At 61.7% G+C, this 16,596-nt stretch overlaps 1 protein-coding gene across 4 annotated transcripts; it reads right to left on the bottom strand.

Annotated features, from left to right (window-relative positions):
- Positions 1–69: 69 nt before the first annotated feature.
- On the bottom strand, positions 70–15,556 carry CASKIN2 (CASK interacting protein 2). Of its 4 annotated transcripts, none has more exons than XM_050764172.1 (20): positions 15,444–15,556; positions 13,765–14,300; positions 8,228–8,279; positions 7,308–7,405; positions 6,710–6,855; positions 6,525–6,620; positions 6,309–6,439; positions 6,030–6,138; positions 5,549–5,657; positions 5,282–5,376; positions 4,542–4,803; positions 4,301–4,422; positions 4,152–4,212; positions 3,947–4,038; positions 3,671–3,781; positions 3,478–3,579; positions 3,208–3,346; positions 1,592–3,073; positions 1,281–1,503; positions 70–984 (listed from the first exon to the last, which is right to left on the bottom strand). In XM_050764172.1, exons 2-20 carry the CDS (start codon positions 13,856–13,858, stop codon positions 894–896), a joined length of 3,615 nt encoding a protein of 1,204 aa, XP_050620129.1. In that variant the 5' UTR covers positions 13,859–14,300; positions 15,444–15,556; the 3' UTR covers positions 70–893. The 4 variants fall into 4 exon arrangements, with proteins under 4 accessions (XP_050620129.1, XP_050620132.1, XP_050620131.1 ...); XM_050764175.1 differs by lacking the exon at positions 15,444–15,556 and adding an exon at positions 9,579–10,276 and having other exon boundaries at positions 13,765–13,778; XM_050764174.1 differs by lacking the exon at positions 15,444–15,556 and having other exon boundaries at positions 13,765–14,358.
- Positions 15,557–16,596: the final 1,040 nt, after the last annotated feature.

Raw genomic sequence — 16,596 nt, 5'->3', positions numbered from 1 at the left:
TCTACGCTGGTGGGTCCCTCAGGTCTGGGTCAGGGGTCCCCATGTCACAGAGGCAAACACACAGCCCAGTCACGTGGAATGGTGTTTTCATTGGTGTTAGTTGGGGGAAGAGGTTAATGGTTACAGAGCCAGGGCCTGGGCCAACGGGGTCAGGCTCTCCCTGCCCTCAGGTGGGCAGCCGGGGCTCCTGCTATGGTCCGAAGCCCCTCCCCCATTGTGTCCTCTCAGGCAGTTAATAGATAGAATAAATTCCATTTAAAATATATGCATTTCTCTCTGCTTAAAAAATAACATTTACAATTGAAAAGTTAGGACTTGTGGGATCTGTTAACCCCACTGCCTCCCACCCCTGCTAGCTCTGCCTCAGTGAGGGAAGGCGAGGGCAGGAGCTGCCTGGGCACCACCGCTGTGTATTTACATGTCCTCTGTACACCTACGGAGAGGGGGCCCGGCCAGACACACGCCTCCTCCAGCCTCTCAGGGCCTGGGCAGGATGGTGGGTGGCAAGAGGCATTCCCTTGGCACAACAACTTGGGACACAGGCTGGGGGGTACAGAGAAAGCACCCCCAGAGCCCCATCCCCGCTTCCTCCCTGAGGAGAGAGCTCTTACCAGGGTCCCTGTCCAGGAGCAGGGCTGTCGGTCAGATCACCCTGGGAGGGGCTTGGCTGAGATGCAGCGGAGGCCCCTCGCTAGCCAGGTTCTGAGAAGCTGGGCTGCCCCACGAGAGCTGCGGTGCCCACAGCCGCTGGCTTGGAGTGGGAAGGGGCCCTGCTAGGAGGGGCGCTTCAGCCTGACCAGCCTTTGGCCCATCCCTAGGGTGGCAGGGGCCTCTTTTGTGCTGGGGCAAAGGCAGTGGACTTCGGCAGGTCACAGTGGGCACTGCTGGAGGGCTCAGTCCAGCATGGCGTCCAGCTGGTCAGCTAGGGCATCGAACATGGTGCTGATGTCATCCAGAATGTGCTTGGTGGAGGCACTGGGGGCGCTGCAGCAAGGGGAAGGATGCGGTCAGATTAGCCACTGGCCTGTACCCCATTGGCCCTGGGGCAGGGAGCTGTCATAGCTCCCAGAGGCTCAGAGAGGCAAGGGACTGGCCAGGCTCATGTGCCTCCTAAATGGCAGCCACCAAGATTCCCTTATCTGGGTGAGTCCAACACCTGGCCTCTTATCCCATTAGTGCCTGCAGTGTCCCCCTCCAACATCCCCATGGTCCCTGGGCAGAGGATGCAGGAGCGCCGTTTCTCCGCAGCCTTCTCTCCCTCCCCATCCGGCCCCCCTCACCCCTCTTGCTCCTCCGTGCCAATGCTCTTCTCTGCGGCTCTCAGTGCAGCTGCCAGGGACGAGCTGGTCTGCTCTAGTCTCTGCTGGGCCTGGCCTGGGCCCACAGTCCCAGTGCTCTCAGGCCGTGGAGGAGGCACCGGGCGGGGGCCGAGCCGGGACGCTAGCTTAGGGCCAGAAAATGCCAGCTGGGTGCAGGCCACTGACACAGGCTTGGGGGCTGTTCCTGCAGAGACAAAATGGTTGGCCTGGGACTTGGCTGAGCCAGACATAACCCTGCCAGCAGTGCCTCTCCCACAGGCCTCCCCTCTTACCTGCTCCGGGCACCTTGAGGAGGGCAGCAGGGGCGGCCGGGGGTTCTGTCTCCCCATTCCACCGACTAGCAGCTGAGCTTTCCAGACCTGGCCCTGGGCAGGGTGGCACCGGAGGCTGCGTGGCAGGGCTGGGAGCAAGGGGGGTTGGAACTCCTTGGGCTGGAAGGCTGCTGGGCTCGGGCTGGGGAGGGCTAGAAGCTAAAGGAGACTCGCCAGGAGTTGGGGAAGGCAGGGGGGCAGCGGGGTCAGGCGTGGCGCTGGCCACTCCGAAGGCCAGCAATGCGGTCTGCAGCGGCTCTCTCTCGCGGCACTTGGGCCTCCGCTTAACAGTGTCTGATTCCGTGAGGTTGAAATCAAGGCCAGAAGGCACGGGTGTCTCTCGGGGCGGGGGACCAGCGGGCTTCGGGCGCTGTTTGATGGTCAGGTTCCCTTCCTCTGCAAACGGCAGCCCTTCCCCGGAGCTGCCCCGAGATGGGGGCATTCCCTCGGGGCCTGGCTCCTCCTCCTCTGTGTCTGATGCAGGCCCAGCCGCGGCAGGTGGGCCAGCGGGCTCTGAGGGGCCAGCGGGTTCACTCAGTGTTCGCCTTCGGGGCCCTGTGGCCCCTTCCTTGGGCCCTGGGCTCCCATCTAGTGGAGGTGGCTCCGGGCTGGGGCCAGAGACGGAGCTGAGGCGTTTGGGGGGTGGGGGCGGGGGGCCTTTGCGCCGGGCCCGCAGGGCGAAGGACTGACTGCGAGGAGTCCCCCGAGCTGGAGTTGGGGTCACGCTAGGACTGGTCCGGACAAGGGCGCTTCGTCCTGGCCGCCGGGTAAGGGTAGCATAACTGCCCAGGGCGCTGCCCACCGGCCCTTCGGCCTCCCCTTCAGCATCCCCCTCCGTGGGGCCAGGGCGGCTTAGGCTGTGGGACCGGCGTTTAGGTCGAGGCGGGTCTGGGGGAGTGGCAGGGGGCCCAGCCAAATAGGAGAAGGCCCAGGGTGCACCAGGAGGTGGGGCCCCTCCTGGGGCCGGGCTGGAGGGTGAGGCCTGGGGGTACATAAAAACATAGGGTGGGGGTCCTTGGCCAGGAAGTGAGGAACAAAGCTTAGGGGGCCGCTCTGTGCCCTCTGGAAGGTTCCTCTCCTGGGGGTTGCTGGGATCTCCACTGCTGGGCTGTAGGGCAGGCGGTTCCTGTGAGTGGCCAGACCCCCGTGAGCGTGCCCCGATGCTCTCCTGGCTGGGAGATCGGGCAGGTGGAAGGGGGAGTGGTTCAGGGCCACCCCCTGCCATGGCTGCTTGTAGCTCTGGGCTTAGTTCGCTGCCCTGGAAGGTGAGGAGCCGTGGGCCAGTCGTAGCTGGGCCTTCCCCGTTCTCCAGCCCCTCGATGGCCATCAGCTCCGGACCCTTGGCCAGCCGGCGCCCGCCTTCGCTGAGGGCCTCCCCCTGCAGCAGGCCCCGCCGAAGCTCTGCCAGTCGTTTCACCCCCAGCATGAGCTTCTTCTGATGCCCTGACATGGGGGACGGAAGTGGCAAGGTTAGCTGGGGCTGGGGTTGTCCTGGTCACCGCTGGGTCCCATTCTCTCTCCTCTTGGAGATCCCGGAGGCAGGTGGGGGCCCAGCCGGGCCTCAGGGCAGTCCTTACCGAGCTTGTTGACCCCAATCTCCTGCAGCTCCTCCCAGGTGAGGTCGGCCACCAGCCCCATGGAGTCGTAGCCACTGCTCACCAGCTGCTTGTGGTACTGCGGCAGCCCCAGTGCACACAGCCACTCCAGCAGGTCCGTCTGGAAGAACACCGTCCTCAGAACAGCTCCCAGCCAGCCCCTGCCCCCAGCCAGAGGGGAAAAGGCACCGCAAAGCCACAGCTGAGGGTGACAGCACATGCCCCACTCCCCAGTCACCCTTGATGGCTCACTGGGATGTAGCTGGGCAGCCACTCGGCGATGCTGAGCTGAGCGATCTCGGAGGCGATCTTCTTCCTGTGCCCAGGCTTGGTCACCCCGATGGCCGTCAGGTCCTGCCACACACAGTCTGGCCATCAGGCCCCTCCCCTGCCTGCTGGGCCCTCCCCTGCCCACTGGGCACTGCTTCCCAGCTGCAGCACCCACCTCAGGCGTCATGCGGCTGATGGTAGGCACATCGTAGCCGGCCTGCAGAAAGTGGGCAGTGTAGCCCTCCAGCTGGAACTCGCTTAGCCAGTTATGAATGGCCTGCGCGTCCTGCGGGGTGGGGGAAGGTGGCAGAATTAGCAGAAGCTGGACCAAGGCCCCAGCCCCCACCAGGAGCTCAAGGCCTGCCTGAGTGGGGCTTCAGTCCAGAGGCCCTTGCATCTCCCCTGCCCTACCCACCCCAAGGCCCACAGTGCACCCCAATGGAGGTCACACCTTCCCCTCCAGCAGCTGTTCTGGCCGCACGTCCTGGGTGAAGATCTGCTCCCCAGAGCGGCAGTTGGTCAGAGGGTGGTGGCTCAGGTTGTCTTCAAGGAGGGAGAAAAATGGAATGGAGAGGTGGCAGGAGGAAGGGGTGCCTATCCTTGGCCTCCTTACCTGCACCTCTCCTAGCCAACCCAGGTCCCCTGACCCTTCCTACCTGCCAGGGACGGTGGGTGGAGTCCTGGCAGCACCTGGTCCTCTCCAGCTGAGGGCAGTGGCTGGAGACAGGGCAGGAGCCAACTCAGCATGTGGGGAACTGGCAGTGGGGGGTGAGCCCTGCCCTGGTCCGTGACCCCACCATCCTACCTGGGCGTTCTCAATCAGGAGGCCAGGGCCGTGGCCGTTAGTGCCCTCAGAGCTCTGCCCGCTGCCGGCACTGCGGATGCTGCCCACGCTGCCCTCGCTGCCCACGCTATTCCTGTCACCTGCTGTGAGGGGCAGAAGCCAAAGGGTCAGAGCCCCAAGGGATGCTGCTGACAGCTGACTGGCAGCTTGCCCAGGCCACACGCCCACACAGTGCCCAGCACTGCCCCCTGGGAGCAGGTACCTGGGCTGTCTGGGCTGAGGCCCACCCGAGGGAGCTGGCTGTAGGTAAGAGGGTGCGGGGGTTCTTCGGCAGGAGGCTGTGGTGTTCGGGAGAAGCCTGGGCGCAGGGGGGCAGGTGCGGAGGGGAGGCGGGCTGCAGGGATGCCCACCCGCTTGCTGACCACCTCCACAATGCCCGGGGGGAAGTAGCCTATGCGGTCTGTGCCCCTCTGGCTCTCGTGGATGTGGCCCTTCCAGCGGCCGTCGGGATGCTGTTCCAGCACCTGTGGCCAGGGGTGGGGAGTGGGGACGGTCACTCCCAGCACCAGGCAAGTGGCAAACAGTTGTCTCTACAGCTGCAGTCCGGCAACCCTGGTCCAGCTCTTCCCCTACCCCTGAGGAGTTAGCCTCTGATGCCCACACTGGCCCAAGTTCCACCCCTGCTGCCAGCAGCCAGCTCAATCTCCCCCGTGCCTCCAGGGCAAGCCCCAGTGGCAGCCTGTGGTCAAATCCCAGCTCCACTACTTGCTAGCTGTGTGACCTTGGGCAAGTCACTTTAATTTCTCTTGATTTTATTTTGTTTAATTCTCAATTTTGTCATCTCTAAAGAAGAAATGCTAATAGCACTGCGTTCCCCGGCTTTGGGAAGAATTAAATGAGAGTACATATAGAGACCTCAGATCAGAACCTGGTAACATAGCAGGTACCCAAATAAGTAACAGCAATCATTTGTATTTGCAATGCCTGCTTGGGGTCCCTCACCGTGATGACATCCCCTGCCCGGACATTGAGAGCAGTGGGATCGTGGAGGTTCCAGAAATCTTTGAGTGCTCGGACCTTCAGGATCCCTGAGGCCTCTAAGAGAATGGGGCGGGGGACAGGTGTCATCTAAGGGTCCTTAGGGCATCTTTCCACCCCTCATCCCCTTGACAACCCTCCCCGAGGGACATCCACTCCCCCTCCACATCCTGGTACCTACTTGAGCAGCTCCAGGCCCCCCTGGGCAGGGTATCCTCCCCCCGCACTCACCCCGCAGTAGCTGCTTGATTTCCCGGCTGGCCTGGGAGGTGGTGAACTGATTCACTATGTCCAGCGCCGTCTGGTTATACGTGTTCCGGATGTTCACGTCCACACCTCCCTGGGTGCACAGCATCGCATGAGCACACACTGGGCACTTTGACACTCCTTACCCGATTCTCTCAGCTACCCGGGACATAGGTACTATTATTTTCAGATTTTACAGATGAGGAAATAGAAGCTCAGGGACTCAGTCAAGGACAAGCTCAAGTTCACTCAGCTAGTAAGAGGCACATCTGGGGTGCCAATCAGGTTGGTCTGCCCCCGATCCATCTGCACTGCCTCGGCACCATTCAGAAGGAAATCAGGCCTCTTCCCTGATGCTAATGCAAAAACCATGCTGGAGTCCTCCGTCCCGTACCTCCCCAGCCCAGTTGGGGCACAGGGCAGAGGCTCCATGGACACCTGCGAGGGAGCAGGGGCGCACACCCACCTCCAGGAGCAGCCGCACCACCTCGGTCTTGCCATACAGCGCGGCCTCGTGGAGCGCCGTACCCGTCTTGGTCTGGCGGTTGATCTCGATCCCAGCTCTCAGGAGCTGCCTGCAGTGGACAAGGGGAGTCACAAGGGAGGTGGGGCAGGAGGGGGTGCTGACTGCTGGGGGCCTGGGAGATGGAGAGCCTGGGGGATGAGGGCAGCAGGGGAGGGCACTGAGGGGCACCAATTGTCCTGCAGGCAGGTGAAGAGGAAGCGGGGGGACCCCCAAGAGTACCTGATGACTTCTCTGTGGCCATTCTTGGCAGCCAAGTGCAGGGGCGTGGTATAGTTGGGGTCACAAGGGTCCTTGGCCTCGCCCTCCAGCAGTGCCACACATAAGTGGCTGTTCAGTAGCAGCTGGGCCACCTGCAGCACCCAGCGCCCAGTTAGAGCCTCCTCCTGAGACCCTGTAGACGTCCAGGACCCAGCACCCCAGGGCTGCGGGCCTCACCTTGAGTCGGCCGAATTCACAGGCCAGGTCCAGGGGTGTCTTCTTGGCCTTGTTGACCAGGCATGGGTTGGACTGATGTTGGAGGAGCATTTCTGACTGGGGTGGGGGGAGCCAAGTGAGGGGGCCTGGCCTGTCCGGCACCCCACCCCGCCCCGCGCCATGCCCCTGTGGGCGGCCTCACGTACCACCTCATAGTGTCCATACTGCGCGGCCAGGTGAAGGGGGATCTGTCCGTCCAGTGAGGCGGCATTGACAGCCGCAGAGGCGCGCAGCAGCAGCCTCACAGGCTCCAGCCGGCCCTGCCAGGCTGCGTAGTGCAGCGGGCGCATGCCTGGCAGGAGGAAAGCGATTCTGAGGGAGGTCCTGGGATGGCCTTGGGGGTGGAGAGGAACTGAGCAGAGGATGGAGCAAGCCCAGCTGGGAGGGCAGAGCCCAAGGGGATGCAATGCTGGCTTCATCCAGGTGTGGTTAGGAAGAGGTCCGGCTTGACAGGGCTGAAGCCAGAGTCCTGCTGTGCCCATCACGGATCATGATGACCCCAGGACAGCAGCAAAACCTCGCTGAGCCTCAACCTACTCATCTGAATAATGGGATGTTAGTACCAGTCCCCTGTGCAAGAAGGCTGTGAAGATTAAACAGGGAAAAGCCACTTGCAAGCCCAGAGATGCTGTGCTAACAACTATTAGCATTGCTACGTTGTCATGGGAGCAAGTTCTGGTCCCAGGGTCTGGGTAGGGCCCCTACCTGCCTGGAGTGGGAGTCGGGGGCACATGGGGGTCTCACCATTGCTGTCCTTGATGTCAACAGTGGCCTGAGCCTCTAGCAGCAAGGCTATGAGCTCCAGGCTGCCCCCCAAAGCAGCATGGTGGAGGGCAGAGAATCTGGTGTGGGAGGACACAAAGTTGGGGTGTTGGTGGGCAGCCCCCACCCTCAAATCCTGGTCTTCCATACCCAAACCTATCCTGGGGCTGGCAGGGATGGGTTACTGACACCCCCACAACCCCGCCAGCCCTGCCATGGGAGCGCAGTGGCTGGCTCCCCGATACCCCACCAGCCCTGCCGTGGGAGCGCAGTGGCTGATCCCCCCACACCCCGCCAGCCCTGCCGTGGGAGCGCAGTGGCTGAGCCCCCCACACCCCGCCAGCCCTGCCGTGGGAGCGCAGTGGCTGAGCCCCCCACACCCCGCCAGCCCTGCCGTGGGAGCGCAGTGGCTGATCCCCCCCCACACCCCGCCAGCCCTGCCGTGGGAGCGCAGTGGCTGATCCCCCCCACACCCTGCCAGCCCTGCCGTGGGAGCGCAGTGGCTGAGCCACAGCATGAAAGAGCTCAGTGTCTGTGCTGAGAGGCCCGTTTGTCTCGCCCCCCCGTCCCAGCTGGCCCAGGGGAGGGGGCCGTGGGAGCAGAAGCCTGAGGGCTCCTACCCTCCAGGGAGAAAAGGGGGCCCCGAAGGAATCTGACCCCAGGAGGCCCCGCAGAGGGGCACCAAGGCCCCTCCCCTCACTTAGCGCTAACTCCACGGGCGGGCGGGTGCCCCCTCCCTCCAGCCTAGGGACAGGACCCACAGCTCGCAGCAAATACACTTCCAGGGCCAAGTTTGAGAGGGAAAGGGGCTCTGGGCCTCAGGGTCTTTCCCTCCAGCCCCGCCCCCGGGGCTCCGCTGGCCCCACCCGGCAGCTCTGCAGAGGGACGGGGCTCCCACTCACCCGTCAGCGTCCTGGTAGTTCACGTTGAGCCTCTTTGTGGAGCCCAGGAGCTCTGGGAGTCAGGGCAGGAGGTGTCAGGGCCATCAGATGACTGCCCTCACCCAGCATCCCTCCCCCCGCCTGTCGCAGCCCGGCTGACCTCTTGGCATGCAGGAAAGCACCTGCCCCATGGCCTTTTGCCTGTCCCGTCCCCGTGGCTTCCCACCCTGGCCCACCGGCCCAGCAGCGTGAGGGCAGTGAGGGCAGGCTGCTGCTGCGGCAGTCGGCTGGCTTCCCCTCGCCCCAGCCCCGCTTGTTTATAGAGCCAAAGGGGGCGGGGGGTGGGACTGGCACCATGTGCCCTCAGTGGACAGGCCCACGGTGTGCATGGTTAGCATTCCTGCCTGAATGGGCCAGGCAGCTGGTCACGTTGTCCTACTGGACCAAGGGGCCAGGGGAGAGAAGGAAAGAGGCACTAGGTATTCAAGGGCAGGCCACGATGCCCAGTCCTGGGGCATCCCCGGGGAAGGTGACATTAGAAAGACCTCTACCCAACACTGGCTCTGCCAGGCGCCAGCTGTGTGACTGTGACAAGTCATTTAACCTCCCAGGCTCAGTGTCCTCAACTGTGAAATGAGCTGATCAGAACCTGCTCACAGGGCTGTGAGTACAGTGCCTGACCTTGTCATATGCAAAGACAGGAGCTCTCACCATCTAGCCCTCCTGACGTGTTGGCCAATACCATCCCGATGTTAGGGTGATGGTCCACCAACAAGAGCTGGCACAGGGCCCGCACTGTCCCCATTGGGATCCCCATGGGTGCTCAGACTGCCCAGGGAGTCACTGCTACTGCTGACTTCACACCTACAGGGTCTTAGCTGAGGTGTCCATGCCCTGGACAAGGACTCTGCAGGTTGATGGCAAGAGGAGCTGGGGCCACCCCCTCTCGGGGCAGGGTTCAGGCAGGTGTGCTCCCTGTGAGAGCCAGGGAACTGGTGGGAGTGGTTCTTGAAGCGCTGGGGAGGGAAGGAAGGCCTGTCGTCATGGGCGGCCTCTGCCTCCTGCTAGAACCCACCCTGCAGGGAAGGAGTGGGCCTGGCTCGGCCAGGCCGGGCGGAGTGCCAAGCGTGCTGGCCCAGGCCTGCCCCCCAGGCTCCGGTGGGCCCCCGAATACCCCAGTAGCCTGGGCAGGACAGGGCTTCATTCCAACAGGGAGGGGAGGGACCAACCTGGCAGTGGGGAGCATGGCACAGAGGGAGGGGACAGCTACACTGAGGGCCAAGCTGAAGGACACTGTGCCACAAAGGTAAGGACAGAGCCAGGGAGGGACAAAACGCTAAAGGGGCTGTGGCCACTGGGAAGAAACACAGACCTCCATTTTCCTCCAGTCCCCTTGGAAAGTCCTTGTCATACAGAACCATTTGAGGCAGTAGAAAGAAGAGAGGCTCTAGAAGCAGAAGCGCTCAGTTCAAATGCTCACTCTGGCTGTGTGACCCTGGCCTGCCTCGGTACCTCTCTGAGCCCCAGTGGAGACGATGTGGTCAGCAGGGAAGAGACACAGAGCGCCCTTCAAGCCGCCCACGCTTCCCTTAGCCCTCCTCCTCCAATAGCCTGGACAATTTGGGATGAGGCAGCTGGGTGGCGGGATGCAGTCCCTCCAGGGAGGGGCAGGACAACGTGACAGGCAGGACAGGAACAGGGCAAGGGCCAGGCTGGGTGGCTCCGTTCTTTACAGAACAATGGCCGGAAAGGCGGTGGGGAAGAGGCTCAGAGTGACCGGGCTGGGGACCCTGGCGGGAGGGCAGAGGGTCTCGGTTCCTGGCAGTGACTCCAGGCACTTCCCCTGCGGTACAACCTTCTTCCCGGGCCTGGTGCTGGGGGTGGAAGGGTGGCTCCTGATTTAGGCTCCCGGGCAGAGGATGTGAGCTCAGCCGGCCGCCCCAGCATACCCCATTTCCTCTGGCCAAAGAAGGAGATTGTTCAGAAAAGGGAGTGGTACGGCGAGGGTGGGGAGCAGGGCCAGGGCAACTGTACCCCTCTTCTCTCAGCTACCTGCTCCCTGAAGAGGACCTGGGTGGGGGCAGGGAATTGCCCTGATATCAAATGCAGGAGGCTGAGGGAGCACCTCCCGCCTCCCTGTTCTCTCTCTGGATAGCTATAAAGCTCTAGCTAACCCCCAGAAGGAAAAAGGGGAGCCCTGACAACTCCCTTTTAGCAGTTTCCTTTGCCTTCTTGTGATATGGAGCAACAGTCCTCAGCCTCACTTCTGACAACTGTATCAGAATCACTGGGAGAACTTTCTGATTCACAGAGTCCCAGGCCCTCTGTGATGAGTCCGATTTTGAGGAGAGTTCAAAGTCTACACTTTTATTTTTATTTATGTATTACTTTCTGAGATAGGGTCTTGCTCTGTTGCCCAGGTTGGAGTGTAGTGGCACGATCTCGGCTCACTGCAGCCTTGACCTCCCCGACTCAAGCGATCCTCCCACCTCAGCCTCCTGAATAGGCAGGACTACAGGCGTGTGCCACCATGCCCAGATCATTTCTTAATTTTTTTGTAGAGATGGCATCGTACTATGTTGCCCAGGCCAGTCTCAAACTTCTAGGCTAACTAGGAGTCCTGGGGGATTCCTTCCTGTGCACAGGGCCAACAGGACTATAGGTGTGTGCCATCATGGCTGGCCCAGTCTGCACTTTTGAAACCATCCCTAGGCCAGCATGGTGGCACTGCCTGTAGTACTAGCCACTCAGGAGGCTGAGGTGGGAGGATGAGGCAGGAGGATCACTAGAGCCCAGGAGTTCAAGGCTGGGCAACATAGTGAGACTCCATCTCTTTCCCTATCTTTTTTTTTTTTTTTTTTGAGACAGACTCTTGCTCTGTTGCCCAGGCTGGAGTGCAGTGGTGCAATCTCAGCTCACTGCAACCTCTGCCTCCCAGGTTAAAGCGATCCTCTTGCTTCATCCTCCAGAGTAGCTGGGACTACAGGCATTCGCCACCACACTGAGCTAATTTTTGTATTTTTAGTAGAGATGGGGCTTCACCATGTTGCCCAGGCTGGTCTCGAACTGCTGACGTCAAGTGATCTGCCCACCTCAGCCTCCCAAAGTGAGACCCCATCTCTTTAAAAAGAAAAGAACAGAACAATCCCTAGGTAATTCTGATGGGCAGCTGAGTGTGGAGCACAGGGGACAGGGTGTAGCTTTGCCTCTGTTCTGCCATGCTATGGCTGTGTGACTTTAGGCAAGTCACTAACCCTCTCTGAGTATCACTTTCCTTATCTACAGAACGGATATTGAAATACCTATCTCACAGGCAAGTGAGGAAATTATAATATTTCATAGACTATAAGGTTTGCAAATGTCACCTTGTGATCTCACTTTTGTCACCAGCCTCTCCAGCTTCTTAGAGGACTGGGAGGGGAGGCACAGTGCCAGGGCCTCACAAGGAATCCCAGGCCCCAGTCACGCTGTGCCTGCGCCTACAGCCTGTGCAGGGTGAATTCTCCCCTTTGGGACTGAGGGAAGGGACCTCGTTCCCCACAGACGTTTCCCACTGGGCACAAGGGACCTTCTCAGAGCCTGAGTCTGGCTCTGCAGTTCCCGCCACCAGCCTTCAAACCCCTCCCTCCTGCCCTCCCTAGGGCCTCACTTTGAGGCCCCAGAGCTGTGAGGCCAGCAGCAGCTTGACCAAGGCCCCACTGGGCAGGTTGCCAAAAACAACACAGAGGTGAGAGAGGAGACAGAGGAGGGGAGTGGCTGCACTGCTGGACCTTAGGGCCCTCCCCCGGGACCTCCTTAGCACCTCCCCAGTGGCACCCACCCTGTGTCCACTTCCCTAGGCACAAAGACCATCCCATGGCTCCACCTCTCCAGGCCCTGCGTCTCCTGCCCCGGTGTGCCAGTGGACGCATGAGGTTAAGGCCCTTCCTCTGGCACCCATACCCCAGGGGTTCAGGTAGCCTGGGGTACTCCTTCCTGTGCACAGGGCCAAGGTGTACCTTGGGGCTAGAGCCCCTGAACTCCAGAGGAGACCATCCCATCCAGGGAACTCCTCCTGCCTCAGTCTGGTGGCAGGAACCACCTCCTGCTCATGCTGATCTGGGATCTCAAGGTGACAAGTCCAGTGGCCTCTTGGGACAGCCCAGAGAGCTCTCCCTGAAGCCCAGATGTCTGTTCTCCCTGTGGGGGGTCACACCACAGAGGGACCCAAGACAAGGGGCTCAGGTGTGGCCACTTGTGCATGGAGCCCCCACAGCCCAGTCAGGTCCCAAGGCTAGGTGAAAACTTCCAGTAAATGAGCTCTGGCCACACCCCACCCCAGGGCAAACATGTCAGGGGAAGAGAAACTTTAGCAAGTTGTTAGAGAGTGTTGAACTTTCTTTAAGCAGTACAACTCCCTTTTTAAAAGCTATCTTGTGGCCTGGTGCGGTGGTTCACGCCTGTAATCCTAGCACTTTGGGAGGCTGAAGCGGGTGGATCACCTGAGGTCAGGAGTTCGAGACCAGCCTGACGAAGATAGTGAAACCCTGTCTCTAGTAAAAATACAAAAATTAGCCAGGTGTGGTGTCAGGCGCCTGTAATCCCAGCTACTCAGGAGGCTAAGGCAGAAGAATCGCTTGAACCTGGGAGGCAGAGGCTGCAGTGTGCTGAGATCATGTCACTGCACTCCAACCTGGGTGAGAAAGCAAGACTCTGTCTCAAAAAAAAAAAAAAAAAAGGCTATCTTGTAGATATCCTCTTAAGACACAAACACACAAACACAGAGATGCTCCGGTTGGAATGTATGCATTTGAGGTTGGGGGTAGGGATGAAGTTCTATCTATTCAGTCTATTCAGTCTTCTCTAACTCATCGTCAGAAACCTCATGTCTCCAAAGAACACATCAGAAAGACCACCTGCTAGAAGGCAACTCCACCAAGACAGGAATTTAGGTCTGTTTTGTTCACTACTATGGTCAGTGCTCAGAACAGAGCCTGAGCCAGCCATGGTGACTCATGCCTGTAATCCTAGCACTTTGGGAGGCCTAGGTGGGTGGATCACTTGAGGTCTGGAGTTCAAGACCAATCTGGTCCACATGGTGAAACACCATCTCTACCAAAAATATTTTTAAAAATTAGCTGGGTGTGGTTGCACACACCTGTAATCCCAGCTACTGGGTAGGCCGAGGCAGGAGAATGGCTTGAACCCAGAAGGCAGAGGTTCCAGTGAGTCGAGATCCTGCCACTGTATTCCAGCCTGGGTGACAAGCAGTAGGCACTCGATAACAATGTGAATGAATGTACTTCAACCCTCTCATTTTGCAGACAAGGAAACTGCAGCCCAGAGAGGTTAAGTGACTTGCCTAAGGACACACAGCAAGGGGGACCCAACTTTCTCTCTGGCTTTCTCACACAGAGGCACTTCTTATTGAGAACAAGACAGTCCACCCTCCTCAAATATGCAGATCACAATGACCCACCCCCATCCCCCCACCCCCCCATCCCCCCACACCCCCCCAGCCTCTGTGAACTGAGCACTCAGAGGGCCTCAGCGGGATGCTCGTCCCACCCAGTACTCACTTGTCTTTGTGGCCTTGACCTTTGCCACCAGTTTCTGCACACCGGTCACATCTCCATTCTTGACAGCAAGGATCAGGTCCTGTTCACGACCCATCCTGGCTCCTGGGCTGAGCTCTGCGCTCAGGAGTCCAGGGCAAAGGCAGGCAACGGGTCCAAGATGGGGCGTCAGGACGCCATGCCGCAGCCCCTCAGAGGGCTCCTGGTTCCAGGGGAGCAAGTCTGGTATCCCAGGCAGCGGCTCCTCGTCAGGTGCTGAGGGATATTCCCAAAGATGCTCCGTGAACTGCCACCACACAAAGGAAAGCCAGTCTCTGAGGGGTGGAGGCTCTGGAAATCTGGATGGGTATCAGCTTGTGGCTTCTGACAGCTCCGGGATGGGCCGGGACCAGGCACACCAATCTTCCAGGCTTGGCTGGGGAACACTAGTGCCCACCCAGAGAGCAGCCAGCATTCCCTTGGGCCTCAGGCAGCAGCGGTGCACTGGTCTCAGGGGTCAGGAAAAGGCACAGGGCCTCTGTCCAATGCTGGGCCACAGCCTGCAAGGGTCCCAGAAGTGGAGTGCAGAGGATGAGCAGAACAAGACCTTCAGGGAGCCCCAAGCCACCCCGGCTCCCCTCGGAGTCGATGGTGATGCTGAGCCACTTGAAGTGCGGAGGAAGCTGCTGTGCATGAGAGGAGTATTGGTGGCGGGGAGGTGGCATTCTGGGAGGGGGAGGCTGAGTCACTGGGGCCCCAGGGCACCTGGCAGTACCTCAACCTTGGGCAGGAGGGGCCCTGGCAGCATGACATACTGGGGCAGGCCGGGCCAGCAGCCTGTTCTCCACAGCCCGAGGCTCCGACACCCACAGACAACTGGCGGGCCAGGAGGTGGGGCCGGGAGGGTCAGGCACAGGCAGGCGGGCAAGGGTCACTCCCTGTCAAAGGCACCAGCCCCCAGATTCCTCCCTACGGAGGCTTCAAGGCTTCACTTTAATGGCTGGATGCCCTAGCCCTAGGGTTCTTTGTGAACGGAGGGCATGAAGTGCTTCTGGCCCCCCATTTCTGGGGGCTCTGCCTGCCAGAGAGGGAAGCTGCACAGCACCTGTTGCTGACCCGTCCTCGCCCCTTGTGTCGGGTGGAGGAGCAGCTGGGCAGAGAACAGACACAGACACTGCTGACAAACGGGGCTCCCAAGCCCCCCAAGCCTGAACCTGAAGCCCAGACCCTGGACTCCACTGCAGAGAGGCTTACGTCAGTTTCTCGGTGGCCGCGAATTTACTGCCAGAGTCTTGTGGCATGAGATCCGCGCAGGCCTGGGGCCCTGGCCGGGAACCCCTCACTCCCCAAACGTCCCAAGCCCAACCCAGGGGCACTCCCACGCGGAGCCCGCGGCCGACACGGGCGGAGGACGCCCTTGGCAGTCAGTGCCTGGGGTCGGGCTGGCTCCCCCGCCCCCCGGAATGTCCCTCCAGCGCCGCGCAACCCCCCAGTCCAGCCCAGCCCAGGCCCACCGGGAAACAAAGCGGCGGGAGAAGCCGGGCGGGCCAAGTGCCCGAGGTATAAACGCGGAGGATGGAAAAAGGGGCGCGAGGACGACGGAAGGAGCGAAGAGATGGAGGCGCCCGCCGATCCCGCAAGAAAAGTTAGTTTGCGCCCGCCCCCATGGGCGCTGACCTCCAGCGCGGGCCCCGCAGCCTCACCTCTCCCGGCCGCCCGCCGGGGTCCGGCTGGCCCTGCTCGGCCCCTGGCACTCTGGACGGTGGCTCCCACTCCCCCCCTGCCCCCCTTTCTCCTTCTCCTTTTCCAAGGCCGGCTCGGCGCCTCCCGCAGGAAATCCCGCCCCTCCCCCCTCCCTCCCGCCGGATCGGGAACGGAGGGATCGTCCCGGCCGCGCAGTCAGGCTGTCAGTCAGCGCCGGCGGCTCCGCCCCCATCCGCGCCAGATCCCGCCCCAACTCGCGCCCGCCCGGACCGGGGGCGCTGACCGAATCAGCGCATGCGCCCAGGTGAAACGCGGGCGCGGGGGGCGCGGGGGGCGCGGGGGGCGCGGGGGGCGCGGGGGGCGCGGGGGGCGCGGGGGGCGCGGGGGGCAGAGGTGACCTGGGGCCCTGGACTTAGACCCAAGGGCGAGACACCCTGGGCCTGACTGGTGGGAGAGAAGACGTAAGGTGAAGGGGGTTGGCAACCAAGACGCGGGACCCCACTTGCAGTACACCCCGCCCGCGGCCGGCGTCGCCCACCCGTAGCCGCTGGCCGGTCAATGGCACCACCTAGCGGACGGCACCAGAGCGGCCCGCAGGGGCGGCGCGGGGACCCCAGCCTCGAGGAGGCGCTCGTGCCGGGCGGAGGTGGCGCTTCAGCACCGTCGTGGGCCGGACAGCGCCTCTCGCCCCCGGCCCTCGAAACCCAGCTTCGGAGCCCCGCCGTAGGGACCGGACGGAAGAGACCGAAGGAACGGCGAACCTCCCCGGACCACTCCTGACAGTTCCCGGGTAGCCTTCGGCCTGCAAAGTCGGAATCTGCACACCCCTTCTCCCTCCTTGCCCAGCCCGGGCGGTGGGAACTAAGCAGCGCGGGGCGGCGGAGGGGCGGTCACACGTGTGACCATTCGCACTGCACTCCAGCCGCCGGCTGCTCAGGCTTTACTGGAGAGAAGCCCCGAGGAGAGCTGGGGGCAAAAGAGGGGGCTCCTGCATCTCCAGCAACCTGCGAGCTGAGCTCCCAGACCCGGCGTCGGGGCGAGCGCCTCCGAGAGGGCGCTAGGACCCGGGACAGTCAGGAGGGCGCAGAGCGGACTGGGGCGGTGCAGGGGGCGGGGCTGCCGCGGCAGGGCAGATCGGCGGGCGCTAGGACA

This window comes from Macaca thibetana, chromosome 16 (genome assembly GCF_024542745.1).
Source record: "Macaca thibetana thibetana isolate TM-01 chromosome 16, ASM2454274v1, whole genome shotgun sequence".
Lineage (NCBI taxonomy): Eukaryota > Metazoa > Chordata > Mammalia > Primates > Cercopithecidae > Macaca > Macaca thibetana.
The sequence above is the reverse complement of the archived record's forward strand: the minus strand, read 5'-3'. Positions and strand labels throughout refer to the sequence as shown.